The 25,868-nt window shown below is 46.7% G+C and overlaps 1 protein-coding gene and 1 long non-coding RNA gene across 24 annotated transcripts in view; one reads left to right on the top strand and one right to left on the bottom strand.

Moving 5' to 3' along the window:
• Positions 1–25,868, top strand: part of LOC139805061 (uncharacterized) — a 340,345-nt gene that overhangs the window by 146,594 nt on the left and 167,883 nt on the right. The window lies entirely within an intron of this gene.
• Positions 1–25,868, bottom strand: part of NCOR2 (nuclear receptor corepressor 2) — a 225,672-nt gene that overhangs the window by 146,996 nt on the left and 52,808 nt on the right. For 19 of the 23 annotated variants that reach the window (XR_011729673.1, XM_071763004.1, XM_071763026.1 and 16 more), the window contains exon 2: positions 7,573–7,779. Coding sequence is in view for 21 of the 23 variants with exons in the window: in XM_071763004.1 (XP_071619105.1) it covers positions 7,573–7,677 (105 nt within the window). In the remaining 2 variants the exon portion in view is untranslated. Of the gene's footprint in view, positions 1–3,056; positions 3,289–5,916; positions 6,662–7,572; positions 7,780–25,868 lie in introns of those variants that run through there. The other 4 variants (XM_071763009.1, XM_071763007.1, XM_071763015.1 and 1 more) reach the window with 4 other exon arrangements.

Here is a 25,868-nt window from a genome sequence, read left to right as displayed (position 1 = left end):
GGCATGTTCCTGCTGCTCATAAGCAGCACACATGCCATGCTGGGAGCTCCTTTTAACCACAAGGGAATTATTGATGGGTGAGGGGCTGAAGTCCCCCAGCCCATGGCTGGTGGCACACAGATTCAGAGCTGGGTACTTCACAGCTGCTGCCCTGTGTTCCTCACATCCCTCTCATCCCCCAACAACATCCTGCTGGTTCTGGGGGACCTGAGAACTTTGCTCCACCCCACACCTCACCTTCACCCTGGGTGTCCTGATTTCTATTGGTATTTCCTGAGAGAAGAGGTGAGAGTGGCAGCTGCACCAACCATATGCTCCATCCCTCTCCTGGTTTTTCTGCTGCAGTTTGCCCAAAATGAAGAACAACCAGGGCACCTGATGCCCAGAGATATTCTCTGGACATCGAGGATGGCCACAGGAGACGCACAAGTCAGCGGGGCTGCACATTGTGGCCAGGAATTTAATCCCCCCAGGAAGCACACAGCCAGCGTGGAGCAGTGTATCTTGACTTAGAACCTGCAAGGGTTTCTGATCATCCAGCAATTAACTTGTGCAATAAGCTGCTGCTTGGGCCCCTTGATGCAACCCCAGTAGCAGCAAAAGGCTGAGCTACCAACTGGTGCTACCTCTGAGCCAGGCAGACCAGCTCTCCAGTCTGAGCTGGGGTGGCCAAAGAGATGTGGCTATGGTGGCTTTGCCATAGACAGGGGATGCCCCCACCCCTGCTTTATATACCCTGAAGTTTGAAAAAAAGAAGGTGCTTTAAATCTTTCTGCCAGCAGTGAGTGTGACCTATTTTAGCACTAAAAGGCAAAGCTCTCTGGTGCCTGGATACCCCCCTGGCACTGGCAGCACAGTCGTTGCTCATCAGACTGAGAAATTCACTTTTTAGCCTTTGCCTGGAGAAAATAATTTTTTCCCAATACCAATTCAGGTAAGAGGAAAGAGGGGCAGTCGAGGAGGAACTGGAACAGTAGCAGAGCTGTCATTACATGAGGTCCAGACACATCAAGGGCTGCAAAGGGACCAACACAATGTCCAGCCCTGGGCTTCCTCAGCCTTCCTCTGTTGTGGCAGAGAGAACCTCCCCTGTCACCAGTGAGGTGCAAAGGAAATGGTTATTGATCAAAGCAGGGTGACCTCAAGTACCCTGCTCTCTGCCCAACTTCCTCCCCCAAACCTTGGGACAAGCTCACTGTAGATTTAAAAAAAAAAAAAAATCATAAACCAAACAACAACAACTCCACTATCAACTCTACTGTTGAAGATAAGGTCAGTAATAAAAACCTGGCTGAATACACGCATTTTTATCTTGCCTACGGAGATGCAACATGTGCTGAAAAGACAAATGCCCTTATTGTTCCAACAGAGCCTCGTTGCCACCCATCTCTCAGGCACTGCTGACTTGGCCTTTTGTTTTAGGAGGTGACCACACTGCACGTGGCCCCTTCCTGGAAGGCACTGATTTCTGCTGCCATCCCTGCACCAAGGCCACGTCTTCTGCCAAGACCATTAATGTCTGCACCAGCTGCACAGTAATGCATCCTTCCCAACACCCTTTCCCCTGCCTCTCCAGCCAAGAGGGGCTGTCAGCAGTGTTTAGCTGTCCCATCTGAATATCCCATTCATGGACAAGAAGTCACGTCTGTGAAGGCAGCTCTCAGCTGTTGTGGCTTCCTGGCCACGGTGCTGGTGCTGGAGACAGCTGCCAGCCCTCTCCCAGGCAGCCAGAGGTGGCCCCAGAACAGCAGCAGATCCGTTACAGTGCTGCCTTTGAGTCACTCTCCATCACAAGACTTCTGTCCCAGTCACATCCAGGCGCCCTTGAGCCAAGAATGATCTGTCTGCCCTTCCTCCATTCCCCCTGTCTGCTGCTCTGCCTTCTGGAGCTGCTCATGGCCATCAACACCCTTGTAGGGTGAGCTGCTCAATTCACACAAAAAGCCCCAAACTTCCACCTTATAAGTCATTTTGCTCATCATCACATCCCTTCTGCAGTGTAGTCCCCCAGCATACAGGCTCCCAACACAGCACCCAAAACCTATCTGCAGGTCCATGCAGGACTCTCATCTTTCCACATCCCTGACTCAGCTCTCCCCTACACTCCTTTACACCTCCACAGAAAAGCCTGCGGGTCAAAGAACCTGACTTGCTCAGTATTTTGAATAAATGTGGTAACAGTGACAATCAGCAAAAGCCTCCAGTCTTGCAGAAGCTGACTGCAAGGGCTGGTGGGGTAAGGCAGGCAAGGACTGTAGGCAGAGGTTTTGCATCTCCAGAAGTGGCTTTCATGGGTCTCTACCTTTGCCAAACCACATAAGCAGCAGTAGTTTTTTCTTCCTCTGTGGATTTACAATCTTGAGAGTAACTAAAAGCAAAACATCACCCTCTGCACTGTAGCACATCCAAAAAGCAGATTAGGGAGCAACATAGAAGTCTACAGGAGCTTGAAGAAAAAAAAGCTCTTTTGGATAAAGGCTGTATCCTAGGGAAAATGAGCTGTAAAAACAAACTGCTGTCAGCCAACTCCTTCTTTCTGGCAATGGGAGAGAGACCCCAGGGCAGGGAATTAGGTGTCCTGTTCCTTCACCTCCATGCTCCCCCAGTTCTACAGCAGAAAGGCAATTTCCCCAAATCCACCACTGCTCATGCAATCCTCTACTGGCAACCTCGAGATACTTCAGAAGAAATGTAGTCAAGTTCTTGAGACAGACCTGATCAGAGTTGGTATTTCCAAGGTATATTTTTTATTTTCAGGTCATTCCTGGAGCCCAGCCGGCAGAACTCAGGATGCAAATCTCTGGCCCGTTCGCTCCCACTCAGCTGCCTGGCTGGGAGCAGGAGGCTTGGCTCTGGTTGGAGAAGACTCTTCACAGCCTGGGGGGATTTTAACATTTGGCACTGTAAACTCTTCCATTCTGCAAGTTCCTGGAGCACAGACACAGACTGGCATTTTGCTTCCAGCAGATAAAAAGTGTGAATAACTACTCTAAGGAAAACCAACACAGCAGCGAAGGCGCCGCAACGTGACACACGGTGCCTCTCTGCGGGCTTACCTGCCATCCCCTTGCCATGCTGATCATGTCACTGCAGAGAGGAGCTGGCTCCTGTCATCTCAGGAGCTTCCATCTCCTTACAGAACCTTCCAGTGCAGGACATTTGGTTTAACTTGCTCTGCTCAAGCTGCTGGGAGGAGGAGTCTGAGCAGAGAAGGCACTCGGTTCCCCTCAGGCCACCATTTGGCTGGGACACCAAATCAACACACAAGTTTGCACCAACCTCTTGTCTCTGATTTAGGCAGACAAGGAAGTTATTTATCAAGGGCCAAAAAAAAAAAAATAAAAAAAATAAAAAGGGCAATCAGGCTGGGACACTCCTGCATAAGTGCTGTTTTGCAAACTGGGTGGTTAATGAAGGAACTACTGAGCTGCTCCCAGAGAGGTGGCATGGGAGAAAGCCTGGAGGTCTCAAAGTTGGAGCTGAGGAGCTAAGGAAGGGGTAAGCTCACCTTCCCATCCGAGCTCTGCAGGGAATGGGGACACACACCACACAAGAGGCATGTCCAGGCCTCTTGCAGGGAGGAAACACTGCTCACCAATAGGGATTCAAGTGGCAAGAAAGCACCCATTTCACATGCATGTCCACACACCCCAATCTTACCAATCCCCAAACCTGTTTAGTATCTCTAGTAGGTAAAACACTCAATGCACCCCAAAAGCCAAAGCTGTTTTGGCACAGAGGCAGCCTCCAGAATCTCCTGCAGCTGGTACCACCCTCCTGGGAACCCCAGCCTGCATCTCAAGCCACATCATTCCCAGAGCACTGAAACATCAGAGCCCTAACAGGACAGGGATGACTGCCAAAGAGGGCACAGCAAGGAACTGGATCCAGAGGAAGGAAGAGAGAGGAAACTCTTCTATCCCCAGGAAATATTGATCATGAAGATGATTTAAAAGGAAAGGGGTACACTTGCTATGCAGGGAAATTGATCTGTTTACAGAAAATAGCTATAGGTTGCCTGAAAATTAATATCCTTCATGCAAAAGTTTCCTTTGAGTGAGCACAAACTTCAGACACATTAGAAGGTTAAGAGCATCAGTAATGTGTTTTTTCACCTTTAGCTAAAGGTCACAGAGCATTCAAACAATTCTTCTGTTCTCAAGCTGACAGCAGTCAACTAAGCACCCCAATATATTATAATTAATTAATCTGGAAAACAAAATCATCTGCCCTGCAGTATGGCCAACCACATGGTGGTATTAGGAATAAACTGTTGATTTTTGGTGATTTTCTTTCACTTAAAGCGATCACAGAAGTGATTTTGACTTTCACTTAAAGGAAGTCAAACAAACCAGAACCTTTTCACCAGGATTCCTTCTTCCCTTTAAAAGCAACTGACAAATTTTTTTTACAACTAACTTTTTAAGGAAGATGGAAATAAATCCAGGGTCATTTTAAAATTTCACCAGTTTCACATCCTGGTAGACCAGATGCCTCTCAGTGAGGAGGAGGAGGACACCCCATTATGGATGGGGACCAACCTGCCCAGCGGAAGAGCCTGTTTGCTGCATCAGCCATCAGATCTCAATTTGGAGCAGATCCACAATTCACAGCCCTGCCCAAAGCTGGCACCTAGGAGTGAAACCAGACAACAAACATCCTCACTCAACTGGTACTGGATCTTCTCCACCAGCTCAAACTCAGCAGACTAACTCATGAAACAAGCTGCTGGGAGGTAGTACCCCTATATACAAATCCTATTTCTGTTTGTTCAACAGAAACATGGCTTTTTCCCCATTTTGGTGGATACTCCCTTGAGACATATACAACGGGCAAAAAAAATGTCCAAGCCTACTTCCACTGCCTTCTGCCCCTTCACAACATCCCCTCTCACTTTCCTCATCTGTGAAATTGAACAGCTGCAATCCTTTAAATCACTTTTCATAAAATGTCTCCAAGCCTAAAATAATGTCACGGCTCATTTCTGAGCTCAGGATTTCTGCCGCGCTGTATTTCCCTGGGTGCGACTGTCACAGTTGGACTGTGATTATTTATTTATATTTATAACAGCATTCACAGCCCTGTTCCACCCAGCCCCGTACACGCGCCCAGGAGGCAACCCAGGGCGTTTCCACCACCAGGATAAGGATCCCCAGGCTGACTAATTCAGAGTTCTTGGGAAAAGGATGTCGTGGAATGCAGCAAACCAGAACCAAAATCCACTTAGATGCAAGACATGCTAGAGTTGGGTTGGTTTTGGCCTCTCTCGCTTTCTTCCAAACAAGCTCTCACTGTGCAAACACACCCCATGACACAACTGACCCAGTCAAGACATACAAGCAAATACTGCTGGCTTTTCATATTAAACAGTGCAGCAACTTCAAAGCAACTGGGCTCTCCTCTCCCAAGCAATCCCACCAGAGATGGGCTCCAGCCCCAGAGCCGTGGCCAGATTCCAGCTCATGGCGCCACTGAGCAACAGACACGTGTGTGCAAACAGCTGAGAGCAGCCGGGCAGATCATGCAGGGACAGGCTTGAAGAAAAACCCTCTGCCTCCCCTCCCGAGGAGAGGCAAAGTGCCTTTGGGGCTGCCAAGAGGAGTCTTTCAGCTTTCCACCAAAAAAAAAAAAAAAAAAAAAAGATAAAATCTCAGCTTGGATGTCTCCTGCATCCAGGCACCTAAAGAGTATCACATAACCTTGGAAGATTGCATGCGGCTGTAAAAATAGAAGCAAACGCCAGCAACTTCTTCCAACATTAATATGACAGAATAAAACCAGCATTCACTGGAGGCAGAGAGCAGGGCAGGTTTGGAGAAACCCAGAGCTCTGTTCAACTTGCAAACAACTGCCCCACTTGGTTCATTCTGCTGTGGCAACACCAAGGGGAAGAAACAACTTGAGACAGGGACTCACCCCAGAGGCGAGGAGCCTTTGGCACTCTTCTAAAATCCATCTCCACGTTGGGTATTGAGGTTTCTTAGGTTTGTTTTTAAACCACAGTTTTGCAACAACTGCAGATCTTGCTCACCTGGTGGCATCTTCCTGCTCAGATTTCTGATAAAATGAGAACTGGGATCTTCTCTTGGAGACAAATGCTCTCGTTCTGTCCCAACCTCCCTTACAAACACACTCGCACCGATGGAAGCAGAACTCTCATAAATCAAACCAGGTCAGCGTGTCTCATTCCCTGGATGAAAAGCTTCTTTGTGCAGAAGCACGCAGGCCCCAAGCGATTTAGATGAGCCAGCTAACACTGCCAAAAGCTCGTCCTGCACCCTCCTTAATGTTTCTATTTCAAAGCCTTTCCAAACTCCAGCTTTGTTCCTGGTGGTGCTCCACTGAAGCTTGGCAAAGAGGGCAGATGAGGGAACTTCACCCTTTCACTGATACTTCGTGGATTTCTAGGCTTTCAAGCCAAACCTTAACATCTTTCCAGCAGGACTTTTACCTTCTTATAGCCACCACTGGCAGAAAAGTATCAATGAGACAAGGTCACCTCACCAACTCGTGCTGCAAACACCTTCCTGGCTGTGGCCACCTTACTGTAACCCCCCAAGAAGCAGCTCTGAAGAGCAGCCTTGCAATTGTTTGCCACACTCCAGCACCTAATAAGATTCATTTAAGCAGCTTGAGCTGACTAAAGCTGTTCCACTAAGGAGAGTTTTTTTCCGTTAACGGCTTAAACTGAAAATGCTCAACTGCCCAGGATGAGTGCGCAGAGAGAGGTGAGTGACAGTGAAGAAAGGAGAGGCTGGAGCTGGAGGAATTAACTTGCGCAAGCTCTGGTGCATCCGACAGAAAAAACACACACCCCAACTGAAGCCTTGCTGATCCAAGAGGAGATTCAAGACTATAGGTCAAACATAAGGGAGGAGAGGGAAAAGTGGGGAAAGATAAAATGGAAAAAAAATCAGGAACTGAGTTTTCTTCTCACCCCCCAGGAGTACCGACACCATTTAGGAATGGTGTGTGGGGACGGGCAGGTCTCCTGACTGAAGGGCAGGCAGTGAATTCATGTCTCAGAAGCCTGCCTGGAGATCAGGAGAGCATTCTCATGGGTGTGAGGACCAAGGACCAGGCTTGCTGGGAAGCAGGGTAAGCCCATACACAGGAGAAGATGCTCATCCCCTGGTGGTTCAACACCAAGGAAGGGCCAAGCTGAAGAGGGCTGGAAGCCACTTGTGCCTGCTCCATGCAGGGGGTCCACCCACCCTTCCCTCTCCCTCACTGAGGCAGTTTTTGCATCCAACCAAAGGTGCTGTTTCTGGGAAGACAAATGAACTCCGGCACTCATAAGCAACAACCCAGAGCCCACAACACCACCACAGCAAATGCCAGGAAGAGATTGCCAAGAGAGAGAACAGCTGAAAGGCCTGGATGGAGAAGCAAAAGAGGATCCCACAAAGAGAGGAACAACGAAATCCCGGACCGCAGGCACGCAAACGGTCTGATTTCTCTGCAACAGCCACGCCAGAGCCCAGCACAGCTGCAGCACTGCCCCAGAGATGGGGACAAGCCAGGCAGCCCCAACCCTGCAAGGGAACAGGGAAGGAAAGCCTCGTGCCTTACCGCGTGTGGCCGAGCAATCTGGACGGGGTAGGACATGGCGTGGGGGGGGTAGCGCGGCTCAGCGCCACGCCAGCTCTGCGTCACGGGCTGCGTGGATCCAGACATGGTGACAGGGCAGGAACTGCTTGCTTCCCAATCAGCAACAAAGGATTAGGAAAGCAGAGAGCTCCTCTCCATCGTGTGTGCACCTTCCACGTCACGCAGCAACTGAAAGCAAAGAGGAGAGCAGCAGGTTAAAAACTCCACCAACGTGGTCCCGAGAGACGACAAACACCAAGCCCTGGGAGAGCACCAAAACCTGACTGACCTCACAGGTCTCCATGTTCTGCTGGACAAACACCACTGGCATGTTTTGGCTTTGGAGCACTCCTATCACAGGGGAGCAGCCCTAATTAAAATCATCCCAAATCCAGCCCACCTGCTCCCCCTGGAAAGCCTTCCTCCAGCACCAGTGGAAAGAAGTCCTGCAAACCACCAGCGATTTATTCAGGCCTGTGGATCTATGCCTGAAGTTTTGGCACTGCAACACAAGGTCCCAAGGCTCAAGGCTCCTCCTAAGCCCATCTCTTTCCCCATCCATGCTTTCACACTTTTCTTTCAGCACTCTTTTTTCCAAGATGTAGCCTCCTGATCTATGCCAGGAGGGACACCAGGCACTGACCCTCTCCATCCACAGGGTCACACTAAAACATGAGGTTAAAGCACATCACACACCAACAGTGCCACATAAATATTAAATCAGCCTTTCTGATCAGGACCAAGTGCCAGAGAGGATACCATGATCCTGTAGGTATGTTCACAAACACCTCTGACTCCCACATCCTGTAATTCCATTTGCAGCTGTAACTAAGTCAGTAAAACCAACAAAGTGGAAGATTTACAAGTTTCTGATTTCTATAGATACTTCACCTAGTTTCTTTGAAAAGGATTTTCAACCTTTATTGTCTGGATTTCAATTAAAAATTATCAAACATCTAAATGCTGTGGCTCACTAGTGCCAGTATAAAAGGAATTAAGCATTACCCTCATATGAATGTTTAATAAATTCCCACCACTGCCTGGGCTCAGAGGACACCTCCAGGACCAACCTTGGGCATGAAAGCTCCATTTTCCTGACACCTCCTCCCCAGGATCCCTTCTTCACCCCACAACAACACTCAGCACAGTCACACTCCTCCTCCCCATATTATGTTACACATTACTTAAGTGTAGTGTATACACGTTACGTACAGGTTTGTGCAAGGTTTTCAGCAGCACCATATCTTTTCAGCAGCCTATAGGGAAAAGCAGAAAAAGCTTCCAGCCCCAAGAGTTCCCTGGCAGCCTCTCTCCATGCTCTGATGGTCTCTGCTACACGGGGAACACAGCCAGGCTGAGCCAACACAATTTCGACTGAAACAGCAGTTGGCGTGTACAAAACCCAAGAAGGGGTGGGAAAGGAGAAAAAAAAAAAAAAAAAAAAAAAAGAGGAAGTATTTCTTTTTCTGCTTTTTTTTTTCCCCCCCTCCTGTGAGACCACAGATCAGCCCATGCTGATAAACCACTTGCTATCTCCTGCAGGCAGGCACAGGACTGCCTTGCTGGTTTGCCAGCATACATGCACTGTGCACCAGCCAGAAATAAAATCAAACCAAGGCAACGGTCTCCAGCAGGCTGGGCATGGCAAGGAGGGAACCCACAGCAGGAGGAAAGCAGCCTGAGGAGGCCCACTTAACAAAAGGTTCACGTTTTTTAAAAGAAATCCTAGTATTTTTCAGCAAATTCCCATTCAGGCCTGAGGATGACAGCCACTCAGAGACAGCTCCACACTCCTGCCAAGGGGCAGCTGAGCCTCTCTGGCAAATGGGATTTTTCCAAGTTACACACAGGACACCACACAGCAAGGTCTGGCTCTCAGGGCAGGGAGAAGAGGGACAACCAAGTCTTCTCCTGCTTTTGGCTCAATCCCTGCAAGGCTGCTGGGATTCCCAGCATCCACACATCCCCACCAGTCCCAGCATCCACACACCCCCAGCCCTGGGAAGCACAGGGGAGCCAGGAACAGCCTGACCCTCATACAAGCTGGGGACAACCTCCCCAGGCAGAAGCTCAGTGCAATCCACCCAGGGCAGGAAAGCCCCTGCACACACAGGGGAATTCAGAAGCACCAAAGGGCTCTCAAGGGCACCAAAAGCTGGTTGGGATCTGAGAAGTTTAAGGTACTTTCCTAATAACGGATTTAAATTTGGACATCTTGGCTTGCAGTCACCTAAGAGTTAATTAGCACATGTGAAACTATATATATATATATGTATATATTACACAACTATATACACAGACTCCAAGCTGGAGAGGGGCTCAAAGCCCGTGGCAGCTTTCAGCAAGCCAACTGTTTCCTGGAAGCTCAGCAAGTGGACCAGACCATGCCATGGAAGCTGTCTGCAGGAAAAGAAACTAGATGATTTTCCTTTTCTTAAACCCTTCAAAATCAAAAGCTCACCTTTAAAGCTCAGCACCACGTGTAAAGCCATGTGGCATCAAGCTCCAAGAGAGTTCAAAAGCTTTTTTCTTTTTTTTTTTTTTTTTTTTTTTTCTTCTGTCTGCACAATCAGAAATAAACAGGTTAAAAAAAAAGAACTAACTCTCCCGTAGAGTGATACACACACTGGGGGAAATTACAGGGGCCAGGCAGAAACAAACTGGGAATATATCACCTCACTGGAGATGTAACCGGTACTGATTCATGGGTGGGTGCAGCTGGGTCACTGCTTGGTCAGGTATCCCCAGCAAAAGATACTGGGGTGCCTCCTCATCAGCAACCCTTAATGATCATTGAGAAACACAAACAATAGGAACAGATTAATGGAAATAAAAGAGAAATCATGCAGCAAAAGTCTTTGAATCTTTAAGATCAAATTGTTTGGTTCCTACTTTTCTCAACTGATTTTGATGAGGAACAGACATTGTCTCACAGGAAAAGTATTTCCCCTCCCTGGTTGGAGTCTCCATCAGAGCCTCTTTTATCCACAGACCTGCATTAGCCATTACAGCTTTAGGTACCAGGAGATTTACAGCCTCTGATTAAGAACAGGAGATACCCAGAGGTTCCAGGCAAACCCAGCACAACACAGACCTGCAGAGGAGGCTAAAGCCAGTCAAGGCTCCTGCATTTATTTATTTCCACCTGTTTGGGAGACACCCAGGGCTGTGCCCCACTGCTGAAGCCTTCAAATAAATCCCTCCTTCTTCCCCCTGCCAACTCCATGCAGCAAACCAACACCACTCTGCTCCTGTTTCTCCTCTTCATGTGCCATTCACTGTCTAAAATAATTTCCCCATCACCTATTCACCCTAATTTGCACCATGAAAGCACTCTGCAAGCCACTGCAAGTTAGCACAGCCCATGCTAATAGAGTGTGCAGCACCTGCCCAAGCAGATGTGTCTCCAGCCCAGAAGATGGGCACAGACAGACAAGCTGACAACACCTCAGTCATCTACGGGTTCTGTGCCAGTCCTTCAGCCCAGCTCCTGAGCACAGCAAAATCATTCATTGATACAGCCAGGACCAGGCAAAAATTCTGCAGGCCCCAAAATTAAAAAAAAAAAAAAATTGTTTAACACACTTTTTGCTCTTCAAACTTAGAGCTAAGCATTCCAATCATTTCCGTGCTCCTCAGGAGAGCAGGGTTCCCAGGTGCTGCCCCTGGCACAACAGAAATGTGGGTGAGTTGCTGTAATTACCCCATGTCTTGGTTCACCCGTCTGAAAGGTGAGAACAACAAGACACTCCCTGCTCACAGAAAATACCAGCTGATCCATCCCTGTGAAGGTCTGAAAGATCCCAGTGAAAACACACTGCCCAAGTTCAAAGCAAGGGCATGCTGAAATAACAGAATATTCTGTTTCTGCAATCCACAGTAATGTTACCCAACCTGTGGTCACCCAGAGTATGGATGGTCTACAGGAGACGTTAGGATGTAGCCCACAAAATGACTGCAGGAGACCTCATAAAAAGCCAGTGACTATTACCACCACACTATGCAGACAAGGCAAATAAGCCAAATGCAGCAGCACTCACCAGGACACATTGAACTGAAGAATATTGACAACAAAGCTAATGCTTAATTACTTTAAGTGATGCAAGCTTTGGGGGGAAAAAAACCCAAGTCATCATGACTCAAATGCTGAATACACGACAATTTTGCTCCTCCAACAACAAAGAAGAGAGACATATCCATCAGTCACCTCACGTATTTTGTAATAAAAATTAAGGAGACATTTGTTTATAATGCTTAATTAATACCAGCCTGTAACATTTACCTACAAGAGGCCAACCAACCCATCACACCTTCAAAACCCCAGGGCAGGCTTGTGTGTGTGGCACGGCAGAAAAGCACATGGCCTGTTGGCAGCCATCCCACAGCACTGACACCCCACACAGCTCTAGATCAAAAGCAGGCCTAAAAAGCAGTTCAGAGATTTACCCACACTTGCTTTAAAGGCCCTGGTAGAAGGAAAAATAATTAAGATGTGACAAAAACGGGCAGAGAGATGTTTCCCAAGCAGCGTGCCACAACGTAATGATGACGGATTTGTCTAATCAATATGTGCATGAAATTTTCTTGGAAGACAGTTGACATTACGCACAAATATTTGCACGTACTGTATCTATTAAGTCCTTTCAATAGGCAAGCAGGCCGTCTGCCATAAATTTAAGGCTTCATTCAGAATAACAAAGACGACAATGTCAGTGTCTGCAGCTTGGGAATCCACAGTAGCGTTCAACCACAGCAGGGTACAGAGGTTTTAAATTAGAATAGCAGCACAGGGTCAACAGGAAAGATCAGGCACAACCTGAGTTCAGTAGCATGTGGGAGAGGTTATTTCAACCCCAGAGGTCAAGGCTTGTACCTGTGTGCGATCTTAAAGCATTTTTCTTGCTTTGGAAGACTATAAAAGCAAAGCTGGGCTCGCAGGGTCCTACACATCATGGACAGACCCGGGGGTCCCTCACAGTAGTACCTGAAACAGCTTTTGCCCCATTCCCCAGCTCTCCAAGGTCCCCTGGTTGCAGCAGCCCTCCTCTCTCTCTCTTCTCTATTTGGCCAGATGACTTCTGAACTAATTTCCCAGCCTGACTGATGGTGCAGATACACAAGCAATTACAGCAGCAGATCTGGGGAAAGAAGGAGCATTGCAGCACCACAACAGAGCTGCCCAAGGCAGGATGTTACCCTTGTGAGAAAGTACAGCCAGTCCCTAAGGCCATGTAGGGGGATGGCAGAAGCTCAGGAGCTGAAGTCTCTTGTCCTGGTTTGCTGTCTCCTTGATGGGAACCTCCAGGCTGCATCAGCTCTTCTCACCACAGCACAGCTTCACACAGAACCGGTTCTGATCTGTGATGAAAGGTGACTTCTCTGCCCTTCTCCTATCACCACCCAAAGCAGTAAAGCAGGATTTACAACTTGTGTTTCTCCTTTTCAAGCTTTCCAAGCTATTTTGGGCACAGGACCCATGTTTAGCTCTGCCCTGAGATAACCTTTGCCAGCATTTGTGCAGGGATCTTGGCACCGCAGCTGTGCGGGGCAAGGTCAGAGGGTTGGATTTTGCCAGCCCTGTTCCCACTGGTGTTTCAAAAAAAAAGATCTGCCAGACAGGCTCCTCTCAGAAGCAACACAACACCAGAATGATGCTTCTGGCAGAGGAAAGTCCATGCTGTGTGCTGCAAATCCTGCCACTATCAGCCCTCATTCAGACCCCAGCCCTTGGTAGCATCATCTCTGCTTGGGAGCAGAGGAGACATCTGCCCTACCCTTGGCAGGTGAGCACCTGTGATGGATTTCACATGGTTTTTGTCCCTCACAGCCCTTGGCACAGTGACCCTGTGACAGCTCCCAGAGGGCCATGGGTGTCCTTAAATGAACAAGACTGATCCACCTCTCTTTGCAGGAGCGCTTGGCTGGCACTGCGGGGACATCACCTGACTAAAACACAGAGCCACACACCAAGTGCCAGCCTGGCCACAACTCCAGCATCAGCATGGCTGGCCTGAGACTTCGCTTTTAACATCCTGCCACAATATGCCTCCCTCCCTTCAGTTTCCCTTTGCTGAATTTCCCCCTAGTAATCAATTAATTAAAAAAAAAAAAACAAAAAAAAAAAAAAACAAAAAAAAACAAAAAAAAAACCAAAAAAAAAAAACAAAAAAAAAAAAAAAAAACAAAAAAAAAAAAAACAAAAAAACACCAAAAACCAACCTTAAGCATCTCCTGGGTTTTGCAGTTGAGACAGGGAGTTCATCAGCAGGGAGGTGATGGCAGTGCTGCTCCTGTTACACAACAGCATCACTGCTCCTGTGCCAGGGCTGCCCGGGGCCCTGCAAACCCATTCCCATTCTCATGCTGTTCCATCGGGAAGAGGGGGCGGGGGGGGAAGCTGGCACCCACAGGGCCACACGCAACCCACAGCTACTGACTGGCAGCTGCAGGCTAAATGCCCGAAAGGGCCCTTCAAATAATTAAAGATACTGACAAGGAACAGCAAAAAAGAAACCCACACTTAAAAAAAAAAAAAAAAAAAGAGGAGGGGAGCTGGGATTTGGATCCATGCACAGGCCATTCATGAAACAAAGGAGTTATTTTAAGTCTAGGCTGGAAATAGAAAACAAATTAGACCATGCAAGGCCTTTGTTGAAGATGATCTGCAAAGACAAATGAAAATGCCTGGAGAGGAAATAAAAAAAAAAAAAGCAAACACAAAACCACCCAGGCACTGGGACTGCAAAGGGAAACAGGGCAGAGGACTAGAGGAGGAGAGGAAAGGAAAGAAGTGATGGTTGAATGCCAGAGCACAGAGAAGGCAGCCAAAAAGATAAGAAAACTTATGTGGGGCAGTAAAAACAAAGCAGCAGAATTAACTAATAAGAGTCCAGGGATGAAAAAAAAAAAAAAAAAAAAAATATGCTAAAAATGCCCTTTTTTTCTGATGGAGGCCCAGCTCAAAGCTCCAGATAGAGAACTGCAGAAGTTGAACTGAAACAAAATGTTTTTGCCAGGATAAAACCAAACTCTCCTCCTGTTCTATCAATCCCCCACCAGCATTGCACAATGGTGCAATGCTCACCCTATCCTGCCACATCCACTCAGGATCCTGGGGAATTTTAAGCATGGGGTGGGTGCATACAGCCTATTATTGCAGGGCTCTCCTCTACAGCTCCCAGAAACCAGGGGAGTTTCTTCACAGCTTCAAAATCTGCTTTTTCTGGGACAATGGCAGGGAAGGGCAGAGCTCAGGACTCCACCTGAGACACTGCTGAGCTCCTCACAGCCCCCAGCACGCTCTGCCAGCAGCTGGAATCAGCCTGAATCCAGGGTCCTCCATTATCCAGGGAGTAAATTTCTTTTCAGGGTGGTGCAGACTGAAGCATCTGCTCCCATCCACTATTCCCTCCCACACACACACACTATATAAGATCTCCACTTCAGCTCCCCCCCTTTACGTGAAATCAGGGCTTAAATATTGAACTGTTAGGCAGTGCTAATCTCAGTTGAATAAAAAAGGCACAAACCAACTTTAAACCAAAGGGGAAAAAACCCCAAAAAACAACCACAATTCCTTGCTAATGTGCAATAACAATACAGCAGGACTGTGTAAGCCACCCTCCCCAGTACATTAAGCAGCACATTAACAGCCCTGACTGTAACAACACATTATCACTGCACCCATTTGCAGCTCCCAGGAGCTAACCCAAACCCCAGACTCCCAAGATAAACAAGGGTTTTAAAATGCGAGGGAGATTACAACCCACCTGTGAGATTTATTTATATATTTTGCACAGAGCACGCTGCTCATTTGATTTTCAAACCCTTCCTTTCACATTGCTGCAGAGACAGAGCCTCTGATGTCTTGGGCACGTTCCTGAAAGCTCAGGGAGTCATCTCTTCAAGATCCTTTTGTTGAACAAATTACTCAGCTCAGGAGTGACATTTTCGATTATTTACATCCTGAATAAAGAAGGAAAATTCATTTTCTGGAGTTCCTCAGATAAGTTCTTTGAGGCACATTGTAGTGCTAAACATTTTTTCCTTCCACACGTTCCCAATTTCAAAGACAACAAAACATCTTCACTTTCTAAATTTTTTTTTTTTTTTTTTTCCATGATCCTCTAATGATTCAGGAGTTGAAATTTCACAAAGATCTTTGAAGAGCACTGACTGCCAGCATAAAAGCTGAACTATTGTGACAAACTGCACAGTTTAATGCCTCCATAGGAAGACAAGCACAAAGGAACAACATTACCCTAGGGAACAAAAACAGAGCTTGCAAATAAATTAAATGACCTGTAAACTAAGGCACTCAGAAATATTTGAGATGCTATGCAGCTGTGCCATAAAATATCAGTAAAGAAGGGAGTCACTGGGGAGTGGAGCTGTTTTAAACTAACCCATTTTACTCTGGATTTGCAATGCAGCTGCACCTTGTAGGCAGGACAGGAACTTAAGTAACACTGACTCGATTGCTTGTGATCATCTCTCAAATATCAGCTCTGAACCCTTCACCAGACCTTTCTCTTAACATTCCCCAGGTAATTAGTAGCAGATAGAGTCAATTTTCAGCCCAGGTTAATAACCAAATTTCAGCCATTTGTTCCTGAACATTGCTGCTGCTTTCATTCCTCCCCAGGAAAACTGATGAGAAGTTCAAGCTCACTGGTTGCCCAGCAAAGGACCTGCTCATTAGTCTGCAGCAGATCAGCTGGAGAGACAGGTCTAAGCAGTAGGAGATATTAATTGGGTATGTTCAGCTTTCCTTGTCTAGGTAATTAATAGCTCCTAGACAGAAAGTCAAAGCCTCCAGTGAGGCACCAAAAAAATCTCAACATTTGCATCCCCCATGTAACAACTCACAGAATGCCAGATGATTGGCAGTTAGGGCAGGGGGGCAGAAAAACATTATCTCCACCTCCTCCATCCCCATCTCAAATCCCCAGGTCCACAAACCAGCAGCCCATTCCAACAGGAGCTCTGGCACAGGGCTTCATCCCTTCCGAGTCCACAGGAGAGCCTTACCCTAAAAAAAAAAGTCATGCACAGCTCCAGCTCCCTCCAACCTCACTCACAGGCAAATGGCACTTTGCAGGAGCCAAGATTTGGGTTATGTTTCCACAGACAGGCTTACAAAGCAGATGGATCCCTGATGTGTTTAATAACTGAACCCTCACAAGTGGGTAAATGGGATTTCAGTGCTTCCCAGCCAAGCTCAGTCCCGATGACAACAAGCCATCAGTCAGTCCCCAGCAGATCAGGAGTTCTGGCTCTCATCAGGACAGTTCTCAAACAGCAACCTGGTTGTACCCTTTGTAATTTGCCTCTCCTGGGCTTGGAACAAGGTTGTTTACAGGCTCCTGGGAGTTTGAAGGAGTCCCTGAAAGGTGACTGAAATTCACACTACACAGATGAGATCTCAAAGGGTCTGCTCTTCCACAGGGAAGCAATGAGCCCCAGCAAGGCAGGGGCAGCAGCCTCTGCTCTCCCTACCCTGTTGTAGCAGAGGGAGGGAGAGTTTTGCCTCATTTCCTAGCACAATGCCCAAATCCTGGGCTGTCGGTCTGCCCTGTTTTGCAATTGCTTAATTCAAAGCTATCCAGGTACAAGCAGGTATCTCCTGTCACCCTGCACCTATCTGCCCTGGGGCTGAGGTTTCAGATGGTTCATCACCCTCCAACTCTTCAGCCACACAGCAGAACCAAGGAAAAACCACGAGGGAAATGTCTGATGCAAAGCAACCCTCATCAGCTGGGAAGCACCTCTCATGGGCAAGCAGAAGCTTTAACAGAGGGATTTACTTTGGACAAAAGTGGTCTGGAAAAAAACACCAGGGATGCTGGCAGGAGGAATAGCAGAGTCCCAAGCTTAATCACTGCTTTTGTGGAGCTGTAGAAACAAATCTCAGCATAATAATTTTCCAGAGTGTATATGGGGGGAGGGTACTTAAGGATGTTACCCAGAACCTTCATGCATTGAGCTTATAACCTTGATGAAGGCCTCATATTTAAATTAAAATGAATCCTGGTTACCCACAGGAAGAAAAGACTTGGCACCTGAGGCTGCCTCTGCAAAGGGAATGAGTCTCCCTTGGTATCAAGTTGACACAGGACAGCTTACACAGGGGTAACTAAAAGGATTAACATCCCCAAATCTCCATCACCTCTGCTTGGGCAGCTGAGCTCTCGTGAAACAACTGCAATTAGCAGCCCTGGTACTTTAATGGGAGCAGCTAATGATGGTGGATCTCACTTCAAATAGCTGTGGTCCCATGAGGACTCTGTCAAGACAGAGACAGAGCCAAGAATCTGATCAAACCATCTTCCCCTGCTCCTCACGCCCCACCCAACCTCTGCCACAGGGCACAAGGGTGTCAAGAAGTGGTTCCACAGGTACAAACATGATGCCATTTGGATGCTCTGACTCTCTTTTCTCCTTTGGGAGAGAGCACAAGCCCCTGCCAAGCACAGACTGCTTCCCTGTCCAGAAAGGGACTGGAAAAGACACTTTTTCCAGGGAGATGATAGCATAGAAGTGAAGACTTCACGGGAGAAAATAAATAAAAATGAAGCCCAGTACTTTTTAAACAGCCAAGAGGCAACAACAGTACTCCAAGTGTAAAGCAGTTGCAGTAGGGATTACTCCTCCATGCAGCTGGTTACTGCGTGTGTTCCAGGGATTTGGTTGGAATGGGGAATTCCTTATTTGTTCATTTTCTAAGCTGCAATTCCAGAAGGATTCACACCAGTGGGTACTGATTACAGCTCCATAAGCACAAACATGACACTTCAAACTGGCAACACAGCAAGTTCCTGTATTTCCCTTGAAAATTCTCTAGTAGATTAAGGGATGAAGATGCTTTTGGACACATTAATTTGACTCCTTGCATCAATATCCATTCTGTGGAGATAAATACAAAAGCACAATGTACTTTTGGAAACTCATGAGGAACGTTTAAGCAAGGAAATCATGAGAAAAGGGATAAGTCCCATTTTTAAGTTGTACTATTGCCACTCCCTCCCCTGAGCCCAGTAAAGCTCTGTTGCATACTTTACCCATGAAAATCAGTCTGCTTGAACAAAAAAACATTTGACCACAATTTCAACTGATGCAAGAACTGCCTGCCCTGCAGAAGGAGCAGTGTCATCCTCCCAGCAGGTGGGAAATCGTGGGTTTCCTATGAAATCACTTCCAGGCTCTCCCAGCAGCTCCCAGAGATGATCCTGGCAGGCAGGATAGGGAGCTCCTTGGTCCTCCTCCTCCTCCCACAGCTCTGGTTTAAGGGGTGTGGAATGGTTCAATTATGCCCCTCAAGGCAGGAAGAAGTCACTTGTCTTTAAATGCTCAGGCTTTTATTGAGTTAACATGTTTTAACAAGGTCAAGGCTTGAATGGTAAACCCTTACCCAAAGGGGAATTTGCTGCTTGCCCCCTGACAATACATCAGTGTCCACCATTCTGAGCTCTGGGTTAAAGTTATCAACTTTCTAGACAAAGAAAAATGACAGAAAAAAAAATACTTAAGCAGTCAGGAAGAGTAAATTAAAGCTTCACTTTCTTTCCCCTATCTCAGTGCCCTAGAGAAGCACCTGGCACTTACACACAGCACCCACACACATCCCTGTGGAGGGGGCAGGAGGGAAAGCAGCAGGCCAGGGAGGTACCTTTGTCTGCCACCACCTCGCCCCCAGCACAGGGGTCAGCTCTGGGAAACCTCCCTAGTACAAACCCCTGCAATCTCAGCAGTGAAAACAGCTGCAGAACATCTGGCTGGGAACCAAACAAGGGAGCAGAGACCACCAGAGACAACCCCTTCTCCCCACATCTCCTGCAGCATGCCTGGTTACCAATTAGTACAAAATCTCCAGAAACAAACCAATAAATATTGCAGACAGATGCTAAAGGTAAAAAAGGAATGCTAGAAAATGAAATATAAATTGCAACCTTCTCCAGAATCACCTCCCGGATTTCTCAGCCCCCATCCTGAGCTCAAAAAAAGGCTTCCCAGTTTTGTTTTTACATCTGTCACCAACAGGACAAACCCATTCCCACATCCTCTGAGTCCCCATGTGCTCATTTACATCATCAGCCTTGCCACAACATGACTGAGCCTCACAAGCTCAGACTCCCACAGAAAAAGCACAGATTTACTCTTCAAACACACACCATCCATCAGGAACATTTAACCACGCACAGCAGATAGTCACTTGCTAGGCAGGAGCCCAGAAGGGACAAATGAAGGTAGCACATCAAACCAATCACCCTGCCTTGCCAAATTTCAACTTCCTTCAGCCCAGTTAAGAACAGGATCAGGGTTTTCACCCCTAACCTGCACTGGAGAGGTTTAACTCATTCTCAACATCCCTCAGCAGTAGTCACCCTCCTGAGCAGAAGTGGCATCAATCAGACATAAGAGAGTTTTTAATTTTTCCATGCAAGATGTTTGTACTGGTTTGACTGAATCTGCTTTTAAATCAGGTCTGCTTAAACTTGAGCAGGTTTCCTGCTGCCATTCAGATATCCCATTACACAGCTCATCCCAGCAGCCAGCTCTGCACAGCTCCAGCACATGGAAAGTTGAGCAGTTCATGGAAAAAATGCTTCAATGCACAGACAATGAAGGCAGATTGAAAAAATAAAAAAATAAGGTCTCCTTTAAACTTGTATGCTGAAGTTACCTTTAGATTTTGGCTGTTGGTTAAATAAAGGTAAAGCCAGGTTGGATGGATCTCTGGGGAACTTGATCTTATGGGAAGTGTCCTTTCCCATGGCAGGGGGTTGGAACCAGATGATCTTTAAAGTCCCCTCCAACCCAAACCATCCTATGATCCTGCAAAGCCCTGAGAAGACACTGCACTTCTTGCCTTAAAACACACCAAGAATAATCTGTAACAAGGTGCTTAAAACTTGAACACATGTAAGGTCTGTAACATAAAATACACTGTAGATATGCAATGCCTGGTAAGTTGACAGAATTTATTAGCTAGATGCTACTGGAGCTACAGTTATTCAGGTCACATTTTAAAAGTTACGAATAGTTTATAAAGGCTTAATCAATCATTAAATAGGTATCTTAATAAACGGCTAAAATCAATCATTAGAAGCCATAACTCTACCTAAGATACCAGACTTGACAATAATCTGCAATCTCTCCAGCTGAGGTTCTCCTATCTACCTAGAAGACATTTTCATGTTACAGACCTGAGGAACAGAACATTCTACCCACCGTTTCTTAGCCATCTGAACAGATTTAATGTAAATATAGGCCATACATGGTCACACTTCCTGCAGATGATGTTAAAAATACAGATGAAACATTGCAGAGCACTAAAAAGTGATCCTTTGGGATGGAACTGAAGAATATTTAATAAAGTCAAAAGCTGCAGGCTAATTTCCCCTGAGAGTTTCCATTTAGAGCCTGTCACAGTGAGAAACCATCACAGACAGCACTGATTCACCCACACCTGAGGGAAGAAAAAAAAAAACAAACAAACAACTCTCTTCTCCCCTCCTCACTGCCAGCCACCAGGATATCTTTGGTAAATCAAGGAAGCATCTCTGCCCAAGTGCTGCCCACAGTGGGACAGTCCCCCACTGCCACCAGCATGGCTACTGGACCTTGTTCCCTCACTCAAACCAGGCTGCAAAACTTGAACAGGAGCAGTGATTTCCAGGGGACTAAGAACTCATTGCAGGAAGAGTTGTGAGAGGAGAGGGCATGGGCATCCCTCTGCTTGGATGCTTGCTCAGCTTGGAGGAAGCTTCTCAGCAGCCTGAGGTTTTATCCAGCACCACTCAGCCCAGCTTGGAGCAGTCAGGACTTCAGGAATTGCATGTTCCAGGTCTGACCCATGATGGGGAGCCCAGAACTTGCTCCACTAGCCCTGAAGCAGCAATTCTCATCCTTGCTCTTGGTTGCACACACAAGCAGCTTTTATGCTTTCCCCTCCACAGGGAGACTTCTGAAAGCAGACAAGGTGACAGAACGAGTCTCACATCTTTAGATGGAGCTCTTAACTCGAGATATTTAATGTAGCATTTCTCAGGGAACTGTGCTGAAGCGATTAAGTGCCCTCCCACCATCCTCCCCAGCAAGGAGAGACCAGATGTCTCACCTGAGCTCAACCTGCTATGTGTCTGGGAGGCATGGGAAGAGAAAGGGCCAACTAAGCAAAAAGGGAAAATCATTCCCAACAAAGCAAGGTCCATGCCAAGAAATCCATTGCCAGTTGCTCACTTGCTTTACTGAGAGAAGATAAAAACACCAAGTGCAGAGGCACACAGCTGGAGCAGATGGGTTGGATTCTTCACAGCTCATAAGAGCAGCTCTTCCCCTGCTCCCCCACCTGCCCACTCCAAGAAGCCAGGGTCTGACGTGCTCTGATTCTGACAGTACTTTTCTGTACCTGTAACATAGACCTGGGCAGCACCTTCCTGATCCAGGGCTGTGAAAATCAACATAGATTAACACTGTAAGACATCCAGTCCCTTCAGAGAATTAATGGTAGTTTTTACCTTCTCACTCCCAGCCCTAATCACACACTCCCTTGGGCAAAAGCTGCCTTTGCTTGGCACAGAGCAGAGTCAGCCCAGGGAGCAGAAAACTCCCTGACACCTCTTGGTGTAGGTACAAAACCATAACCCAACATCAAACCTGCAAATAAACTTCTAGAGACCACAACTGAAACCCATAAACTTCTACACCTAGACTCAAAAAACCACCAGTTTTGAGGCAGGATCAGATGTATTTTCCCAAATTCCCAGAAATTAAAACCTGTGTTTGCAAGTAGAACCACTTAGGGCTGCAGACTTCCCAGTTTCCCATCCCCATTGGCACAAAGGCTTCAAACTCATCCCAAACTCATCCCACTAATCACTGCACCAGGCAACAGTGGACCACTCCATCAATGACATCATTGGCAGCTTCAATTACAGTGCTGGTTACATCATCACCCACAAGAGATTATACAGCTTTCCAAATTGCACCAGCAGCTTCTAAATTGCTTGTCTAGAGGAAGCCAGGAAGGCCATACATATTGAAGAAGTCTCACGTTGTTAATTCAGGGGGAAAACTTCCAGCACTATCTTTTGGAAATATTAGTCCATAAACAAAGTATTTTCACATGCTGTTGCTAATGTTGGTGAGCCAGCACATGCTTTTGAGAATATTTTGGTTCCTGGAGAAGTCACACACACATACTCATGGGGAGGGATGGACCCTGCAATGAGGCCAAGACTTTGCATGAGTGTAACCACAAAGAATGTCCTCACTGGTCACAGGGGAACAGGCAAACCAGGATTTGCCAAATGCAGAATAAAAAAGGTGTGCACTGAACCATTTCTCCCCAGTATGGGAAAAATACTTCGAAAAACCTGTTTAAATGACTCTTAGCAGAAGATAACAAAGTTTAATAACTGGAACTCAAATAAGAACCAAGCACCCATTACAGAATCTGGCACTATGTGGCTGGGAACACGAGAAGGACAGAATTCTGCTGTCCCCATGCCACATGCCAGCATTAAATCTGTCACGGGTAGCTGCTTCTTGCTCAGCCTTCCCTCCTCTGTATGGACTATTTGCAGCAACAGAGCAACCATCAAGCAGATGCTTAAAAAATGCAGAATGACGTTGAAATGACATCTATCCATAAATCAGCCCAAACCACAAACATCTGAAGAAGATTTTCACTTAATCCAATTTACTGTAATCTCTCTCTTTAGTTAAAATGACAGAAACGTCAAAATGGGACTTTACTCCTCTGTCAAAGCATCTCATGGTGAAAAGGAAAATAAGCAGGCTCTCACACACAGCACCACTTATTAGGTTAGAAGTGTCAAAACTGTACTTTGATTCTCATTATTAGCAGTCACATCCACATGCTGTGCCCTTCTGTTTCACTTCAGTTCTCCCAAACACGAGCACAGAGCATATGCTCGACGCCAAGCACCATCCAGGCAAAACCATGAGTTACCTCTTCTTTATTTCTGACAAGAAGTCTCCATCTCAGGGCAAGCAGGCCCCCCTAGGGTCGCTCATGTCACATATAAGCAGTGTTATTTACTTTCGTATTATTACTTTTTTTTTTTTTTTTACAAGGGACTTGGGAAGCCTGCCTTAAAACACAGCAGATAATTAAAGATGAAAAAGATGATACAAAAATTAAAATTACAAAAGACGATCCAAGCCTTCTCAGACCAACCTGAAACTGCTTTCCCCCCATCTCTCCACCTTCATTAGCAAAAGGGATAATTGACTCTCTGCCTGGGAATTAAGCACATGTGTGCTCACATCTGTATTCCCGGGTGCATGTATCGTTCTCCTCAATGGTCACAAAAATTAAGCCATTAGCCGAGAGTCCAGGAAAGTGAAAGAAAAATACCTACTGCCAGGAGTAGGGTCTTCATGCATTATTTAACAAGAAGTCTGTTGGCAAAACTGGTGTTGTTTTTATATAAAAGCTAATAGAAATTGTACCTCCAGGTGTCAAAACACTGATGGTAATTCCTGCTGCCTCAGACATCTTGATGTTTCAATTTTAGCAGTATGAGGAGCCTGCAGGGAATCCAAGAGGGTAAAGTGCTTGCACTCAAAGAGAAGCAGAGAGAAGGAGAGGCTTTTTATTTCTTTATACAGGGCTCAGGGGAACAGTTCTACTCACTGGAATTATCAGATCTGGTTCCCTTGCTCCTTCCCTTCCTTGAAAGGGGAAAGAGCAAGATGAGCTAACAAGGAGTGATTGTATCCTGTCAACAGGGACAAAAAAATTAAAAAAAAATCAACGAGGCTGTTAAGGAGAAGCCAAAGAGGTGCACGGAAGCTATTGTTGAGGTGCAGCAGCACAAGAGCAGCTGCAGTTAACAGGATGCCAAAATTAGTTCCAGAGAATGGACAAACTGCGATGGAACAGCAATTGTAATTAATTTTTTTTTTTTAAGTTTCTGCCTAAAAGCATAGTAGCATGTGGGACACCTTCCAAGCTCCCTCCCTTACAAACTTCCAACTGCACTTCTACATTTCCATCCTTGGTGCCAGGGAAGATCAGAGCTGCATCCCTACCTGTGCAAGACTAAAGCCAATGCAGGGAAGCTTCAGGCTGCTCACATGGGTGCACTTGGGGCCCTCGGGCACTTGTTTATATATAGAACAGGTAACTGCTAGCTTCCATTTTAAGAAAGGATTTGTTAAGTTCCTGGTGTCAGCAAATAGTGATCTCCCAGACCTTCCCTCCCAGATCTTTACCATCCTTGCGAAGCACTGCAGATGCTGGCTCGTCTGCTACTCTTGGTGTTTATTCTCTGCTCAGAAGCCTCCAAGGTCACAGATGACATCTCAACAGCCTCCTCCCATCCTCTTCCTACTTCTTAACCTTTTCACAGCTTCTTCCTAGATTCACTTTATATAAAAACCCATGGTGGACACACCAGCCCACCTCTGAAACCCACCACTGATGGGCGGGGGGAATGAACCCCTAAAAGCACACCCACACTCTGCCCACTGCAGTGATTGCTGCCAAAGCTTTTACAAAGGTAGTTTTAAAAAAATGAGTGAGTATCCATCTCTCCACTATCTGCACACCCTCTGACACCTCACAACTCCACTTTTTCTGACCTAGCAAATATTTGATTTCTGGACTTGAGCACAAGCTCACTGACAATTTGGTGGGATCATGCAGAATGGACTCAGCCCCTTGCACCTCTACAGAGCAATGAGACAGTAAGAGCTAAATAAAGATGCATTAAGAGTCTTCTTCCTGACCACCCCTAGAAGGTACAGCAAACTCTGGCCATAATCAGAACCATGGCAAAGGGACTTAACTGTTATAACAGTTTTAACAGTTTTTGACTTAACTGTTTTAAATTAAAACCACAAATAGTCCACAGACCACCATCCCCAGGCACACCAGCAGAGGCTGTAAGGAAGAGGGCAGATGCACACAAACTCCTCAAAATCCAAACTGCTGGGATGCAGCTTCTAGGAAAGCCACAAATATCACCCACCTACCTCATGGTCTGGGCACTCCCCTTTCTCCATCACTTCCCCCCCAGAGGAATTGGGACAGCGGTGGGGACAGACAAGGAGAAAACAATGGCTCAGGAATTCACCAGCAGCTCAACATGGCATTCAAGGGGGAAAAAAACAAACTTCTCCAGGCAGCCACTCAGCCAGGGACATTGAGGTCTTGGAGAGATCCTTCACTGGGTCATGAACTTTCGCAACCCAGTTGCAAAAACAGTGCTGAGGAAACTCCCAAAGAAAAGTAAATGGATGCAAGA

Source organism: Heliangelus exortis, chromosome 19, assembly GCF_036169615.1.
Source record: "Heliangelus exortis chromosome 19, bHelExo1.hap1, whole genome shotgun sequence".
Taxonomy (NCBI): Eukaryota; Metazoa; Chordata; class Aves; order Apodiformes; family Trochilidae; genus Heliangelus; species Heliangelus exortis.
The sequence above is the reverse complement of the archived record's forward strand: the minus strand, read 5'-3'. Positions and strand labels throughout refer to the sequence as shown.